Here is a 7,398-nt window from a genome sequence, read left to right on the forward strand (position 1 = left end):
ATGGTCATACTGGCCAGTCATCGGCTTCTAAGCCTAGTAAACGATCAAACATTTAAAAAAAAAACAGCTTGTGGACGACTTTTCAACATTTGACCTTGATTTGATCTTTTCAAGGACACTCGTACAACTTATGTGTAGACTTATATTCTGGACCTAAAATTTTCCGCTCTTTACGAATCCGGCATCAAAAATAGGGGTTCCTATTTAGAAAAATAACTTTGACCTTCAAATGACCTTGAAAATTTACCCCAAGGTCAAAGTTGTTATTACAGTTACGTGAGCCCCTTTGTCCTGAATAACTTTTGTCTAAACATTTTTTTTTAATTCGGCTTAACAACAGAGATATTCGGGTGCGTCGATTAAAATGAGCCACCTAGTATATATATACAACACACACACAATAGGACAAATTTTATTTGCAGAAAGTTAATGAAAAATATACTGGAATACTTAATATAGAAGTGTCTTCTTTGGATTTTGAATACATGCAGAAGTTTGTCGATGGTCAAGGGTCTATCAGAGAAATTGATAGAATTCTCAAAAATACGATAAAACGAAGTGAAACATCAATATGCAATTATATGATCGAGGCATCTCATTGTTTCAATTCTTTTTTGGATAAAACATTAATGTTATATATATATTGTAAATCATGGATAATAGATCATGTAAGAATAATTTAGTAGATATTTATATATAATATATTAAAAAGATACATTTTTATAATATATTTTGAATTATATAATCTAGTAATTTGAATGTATGATTAATATCCGAAATTGTTTCAGTGGGACGTGATTATAATCGCCTTTACAGTTCTATTTAGTTTTATAATTTTGTGGAGGAAAAGATGGTCTCGAAGTTTATTCATCTTTCTCACAATTGATGTTATATTTATAATTAGTTTTTTTATAACTTGGTGGCGACTTATAGAGGTAATTACATGTTATTTTATCATAAAAATATGCTTGAAGATATATTATATACATTTGTATATTAATTTAAAATCTTTATAGTGTAATGAAATGTTTTGAAGATTTGTACTTGTATTTTGAATAAAATGATGACTGTAGATGTTTTTTTATTTTAAAAGTTGTTTTATTTTGTAGGAAGCTGAAATTAAATTAACGGCAGCACAAGCACAATTCGCAGAAATGCCAATTACTTGTCAGCCGCATAAAATGGGTCTCTGGGACAAGGCAATTGCATGGCTTTTTTGTAAGTACTATTTATAATGTGAGATATATTTAAGATGCATATGTGTATTACTTATAAGTGAAAATCTATTTACAGCTACAAACGATTGTGAAAAATACTATGAAACGATTATGGCGAATCCTAAACTGCAAGTGACACCAGCATTTGCATTGACTTATTTTCTTAGTATGACTATTTTCCAACCTTTATCGTGCTTTGGACTTATTATATCTGAATTTATAGATAATGCTACCGGTAAGTAATTCGCTTATTATTGTTAATAATGTACAAAGGTACAAATATGTATTGTTGACTTAATAACTATATTATGCATTAATTTTGATCTAAGACTGCAATGATTAAATCAAATAAATGTTTAATGCCAATGCAAGCCAACACAAGTTAATCATGTATAGATTCATATATTTTAAAAAACTAATTACAGACATTTCAAACCCTTTTGGTTGGGATCCTCTTTAGTGTTTGATTAAACGTGAAGTCAATTAAAATTAATATACAGATTTTTACAGTTTGAAATTGTTATATTATAATTTGCTCTTCTTTTCGTCTATCATATTTAATAGGATACTCACAAAACATTTAAGGAGATGCTGAAGTCGCCTGTATTGTTGATAAAACTAACTTTTTGATGTTTTCATTTCTGTTTAATTTCGTATTAATTGCACAGAATAGAAATTCCTTCTCCACGATTAAAATATTGATGCTAATATACCTGCCCTTGATGTATTTTGTGTCCAAAACTAGAAAAAGTATGAAATTACAGATTTTTTATCCAGATTTATTTTTTTATTACAGATTTATTTTCTGCGTTGATCACAATATTGAGGTTAAATGGATAAAAAAAATCTGTAATTTCATACTTTTTCTAGTTTTGGATACAAAATATATCAAGAGCAGGTATATTAGTATGAATATTTTAATTGTGGAGAAGGAATTTTTATTTTGCGAAATTACTACGAAAAAATTAGACAGGAACGAAAACGTCAAGAACATTTAATTTTATCGGTAATACAAGTGGCTTCAGCATGTCCTTGACATTAAGGTGATGCTGCACCCACCTGTATTCATGTCAATGTATCTGCTCATGATTTATATTGTGTCCAAAGCTGGAAAAAGTATGAAAAATCATAGATTTCTTTATCCATTTAACCTCAGTATGGCGACTAATGCTGAAGATAAAAATGGATAAAGAAATCTGTAATTTCATATTTTTAAGGGTGCAGCCACAATAGAAGGAATTAGGAATAAGGAATAAGAAATTTTAGCCTATCAGAAAGTATGTATATCAATGTATCCGATTTCTGATAGGTTAAGATTTCTTATTCCTAATTCCTCATTCCTTTTATTGTGGCTGCACTTTAAGCGAGTAGTAAAAGTAGAGAGCTTGTGGTGAACAGAGTCAGCAAAAAACCCTTTTATATTAATAAAATAAATACCACAAAACGAAAATAAAACAAGGAAATATCAATCTTTTTTAAATAAATCGTAATATAACAGATCCAATATTTCTGTTTCCACTTGCAAATTCAGTCAGTTTTTTTCATTTTTTTTATAAAAATTAATTCTGATATTAATCGTTTATTGTGTACGTCTTTTCTCTGTCTAATATTTTTGCATTATTATAATTGAAATTATATTTATGTTTCATTCTGTGTTCTGTGATTACAGAGTGTTGTCTTGTATTTCTGTTAATGTGACTACGGTGTTCATTTAGTTTATTTTTTAAGTTTCGTCTGTTTTTTGAGTATCCTGTTAAATACGACACACAGACAAAATTTAGAGTAAATTATAATATAACGATTTGAAACTGTAAGAATCTGGTATACACACACATTTATTTTAATGACCTTACATTTAATCATACACTGAAGAGGATTAAAAAAAAAGGGTTCGAAATATCTGTAATCGATTTGTTTTTTTAAATATATGACTCTACACACACATTTAACTTATGTTGGCTTGCATCGGCTTTTGACATTTATTTGATATATTATGCATTGTTTCATAGGTAAATTAAACTTTATCTGTAAGTTTCCTATCACAATTGCCCTTTTCTTGAGCATCTGCGTGGGTATAATATTGATACCATTATCTTGGATTGGCGGATCTATTAATTTTGGTCTTGGACCATTCTTCAAATTTGGATTAAAAGGTAGACAAAGTTACAACGATCAAGAAGAACGCATTGAACGGATTCGTGAGGTATTAACTACATTTTTATACATTTACGAGATATTAGCTATATTTTTGTACATATTTTTTTATGTTCTAATTATCAATTTTTCTTGTTAAAAGATTAGTAAAACATTACAAAGGTATTATTAAGGGGATCGTAAAATCGTCTGTATTACCGACTAAATCATATAATTTTTGTATCGTAAATACTTTTTTGTCATTCACAGATTCAAAAATCCTTGTACAGGATTAAAGTATACGCATTAAAAGCCAATGACAAACTATCGAAATTTATTGCGTATAAAATTATATATTCCTGCAGAAATGCATGAATTATTTGTCCGTTATGTTTACACTGCTCTTTATGGCTGCGGTCCACTTGCTTCTTCCAAATACTCTCAATGCTACGCTCCAAGCGCTATGCTTGGGTTGGTCCATTTCCGAAAGCTACAATTGCTACGTGAACGCTCCAGCCAACCCACCTCCCGAGTTGCGGCAGTTGGAGCGAAAACGATGATGACGTATTGATGACGTATAGTTTCTAGGAGCGTTTCGAAGCGTCAAATGAACCAGTCATATCAGTGTTACAAATGCTCTGTAGCGTTTGAAGCGCAGCCTATATCTACATAAATTTATAATTTCTAATGTGTTATATGTTATACATTATGACTGCGGTCCACTTAGCGCTTCGGAATGCTTCCAGCAACTCTGATACGTCATCGTTTGCTCCCGCTGCCTCACCTCGGGAGGTGGGTTGGCTGGAGCATTTACATAGCGATTGTAGCATTTGGAACAATAATGGACCAATCCAAGCATAGCATTTGGAACGTAGCATTGAAAGTATTTGGAAAAAGCAAGTGGACCTATTGTGGATATATTGCGCAAATAAGTATATTCATAGTATAATGACGATAAACGTATATTAAAATATGTCAAAGATAACCCAGACAGCACAGAATATTTATAATAAAAATATTCATAAATATTTATTAATGTTTTGAAATATTATATAAATATTATATAATTTTGTGTGAAACATAATTTCCATATGATTTTTTTTTTATTATTATTAAATTCTTTAATCTTAAAAAAGATTTAATCTTATTATAAATCTCTAAATTATCTTTCATCTTATCAAATTATTTGACAGAGAGAAAAAGAGAGAGAGAAACAATCAAAATTTATTATTAACGAAAAGAATAACTTTTTAAAAAGATCATAAGTTTAATTTTAATAAATGATCCATTCCTTTATTTTTTACATTTCTTTATATATGTTTATCTTCGTCATATGTATACCTATTTGTGCAATATATATTTGTAACATATATTAGAAATTATAAATTTATATTGATATAAAGAGCAATGTAAACATGACGGACAAATAATTCATGCATTTCTGTAGGAATATATAATTTTATACATAACTCCCATAAATACAACGTACATAAGTAATAAAAAAATATAAAACTGAAAACTACGTTTTGTCTTTTTTGTGATTTTTTCGAAAACAAAGCGAAAACGAGCATATTTCTACAAGACTTTTTTTCTTAATTTATCGTTCATCTACACGCTTCCGAAGTTTAGACATTTAAATTCGGGACACTTTGTATAATTATATTTTATATCTTGATTCTTATATGCCCTTGTGATAATCTTTGTAATGTTTTATTAAATTTAAGAATCTTCTTTGTTCTTGGTATTTAAATTTTAAAGATTAACTTTTAAATTAGTTGTAATGTTTAGAAAAATAAAAAAAATTAAAATACAAAGCTTAACAAATAAAAAATAGAATATACTAACTATAATGGTCGAAATTAGATCTTAATGCTTTTTAAATAATTCACATTGAATTATTATTTAAAAAGGATTAAGATCCAGGTTTAACCGTTTTATACATGTGTGCGTGCGTGCGTGTTTACTTATACATATATATATATATATAGAGAGAGAGAGGGGGGGAAAGGAGAGGGAGAGGGGGGAGGGAGGAGAGAGGGGGGAGACACACACGGCTAATATATCTTATTTTTTATTTGTTGAATTTTAAATGTACGGTCCAATAAGATTTTTATGTTGGTAAAATACAAAATTTTTATAATGTTATAAATACATTCAAATTCATGCATATATTTTTTTATTGTAGGCTGTTTTATCAAGGAAGAAGTTGAAGGATTCAAAAAAAATGAAACTAATTGTGTTGAAACAAGATAATGGTAATACTTAAAAAAGTAGTAAATGTTAGTAATTTGTAAGTCCTAGATACTAAAATTATTATTGTACAGATCTTGCTGGAGGTGATGCCAACGTGCAGCATGTAATAGAAAAATATACAAAATATCAATGTGAAAATGATAATGCAAATAAAGATGTGAAATGTGTGAAGAAAGAAGAAATAGATCGCTAATAATATTTTCGCACTATTGTCTATATAGTACTTTTCTTTTAATTTTACGTTGCTGATAATTATTAACTTTTTTATTAATTTATAAGCATATTATATTTAAAATGATAATTTTATTTAACTTGAAAGTTTTATTTAACTTGTAATAAAAAAGTATTGATGGTCATAAAAGTTGATCTTAAAATAAGTACGTTTAATTTATGATAATATAGTATTTATAATCATATTATATTTAAAATGATAATTGTATTTAACTTGAAAGTTTTGTTTAACTTGTAATGAGAAAATATTGATGTCATCAAAGTTGATCTTAAAATAAATACGTTTAATTTATAATAATTTAGTATCTAAAAAACTAATCTATTCTAATATATATACATATATTGGGACCTTGAATAAGTTCTCGCCGTTTTTTTCGTGAAAAGTAATGCGTTATTTAAAAAAATAATTTTAAACGTTTAGAAACTGTTGTAATCAACTTCTAATCATTCTGCAAGTTCAGCTAGCGTCTGACATGAGTCTTCATGCAGTAATGCCTCCGATTCTGCTTTATCTTTAACATCAAAATCATTATTTTTGAAGCAGCTAAACCAATCTTTACATGTTGTTTCCGATAGAGCATGGTCACCGTAAGTCTCAACAAGAATTCTGTGTGCTTCAGCTGCAGATTTTCTTTGAATAAAGTAGTGCAATAAAATTCCCCGCAAATACTCTTTTGTTGGCACAAAGCTCGACATGTTTAACACTATGAAATAAAAAGTTGTTTACACTTCGATACATGCACGTACCACATGCACGCAGTTCTGTTAACACCATATGTTGGAAAACTGCGAGAACTTATTTAAGATCCTAATATATTATGTAGGAATTATACTATCTATTTTAATGCATGGATGTGTGCTGTGAATTATTGCAAGGACTATACTTGTAGTGATAAATTTTGTACAAAATAATATTTATCGGTTAGTTATTATATATGCAGCTATTATTTTGTTATAGTTTGTTCGAAGTCTTATTAAATTATATTTGACTACTAAACATGACGCTTTATTATATACAATGCCTATTGTATATTCAATTGCCGATAGTTAATAAATTGCAAATGTTGTTCGCGTAAATTGTACGGAGATGAATAAATGTCAAATGCGGCGGAAATGAAAACATTCTGTTGTTCGATTGGTAGTCCGGCTCTTTGTGTCAATTCAGCTTAATAATCGGTGCGCAAGCAAGGATTTGTCAAATTTGTTAAATATAACGTTTGTTCCTCACGTAATCTTATCCATTCTCTGTGTACTCGCGAACAATCGATTTAACTATATAATTGAACGAAAATGCCTTATTGAAAATATTGCGTGTTTAGAAAGTAAAAACATTGCAAAAATTGAACAAGAAATTATAAATTTTTTTAATTTTAATCTATTTTTTTATTCAAACAATATTCAATACTAAAGATCGTTAATGTAAGAACATAATTAATACAAACACGAAGCCTATAACAGTCTAGCTTGGATCTTTAATTGCTTACACATATGAAATACTAGAATCTTTTTACGACCGTACAATTGATAAACAATAATAAACAAGATGAAGAAAGCCAATAACGGT

At 28.6% G+C, this 7,398-nt stretch overlaps 1 protein-coding gene across 1 annotated transcript in view; it reads left to right on the forward strand.

The window, feature by feature from the left end:
- Positions 1–5,796, forward strand: part of LOC108773146 (uncharacterized) — an 11,556-nt gene extending 5,760 nt beyond the window's left edge. Inside the window, exons 5-11 of the mRNA XM_018538870.1 lie at positions 423–668; positions 789–935; positions 1,110–1,218; positions 1,294–1,452; positions 3,227–3,420; positions 5,536–5,605; positions 5,675–5,796. Coding sequence (XP_018394372.1) covers positions 423–668; positions 789–935; positions 1,110–1,218; positions 1,294–1,452; positions 3,227–3,420; positions 5,536–5,605; positions 5,675–5,796 — 1,047 coding nt within the window. The remainder of the gene's footprint in view (positions 1–422; positions 669–788; positions 936–1,109; positions 1,219–1,293; positions 1,453–3,226; positions 3,421–5,535; positions 5,606–5,674) is intronic.
- The last annotated feature ends 1,602 nt before the right edge of the window (positions 5,797–7,398 follow it).

The sequence above is a fragment of the Cyphomyrmex costatus genome, unplaced genomic scaffold (assembly GCF_001594065.2).
Source record: "Cyphomyrmex costatus isolate MS0001 unplaced genomic scaffold, Ccosl1.0 scaffold2, whole genome shotgun sequence".
Lineage (NCBI taxonomy): Eukaryota > Metazoa > Arthropoda > Insecta > Hymenoptera > Formicidae > Cyphomyrmex > Cyphomyrmex costatus.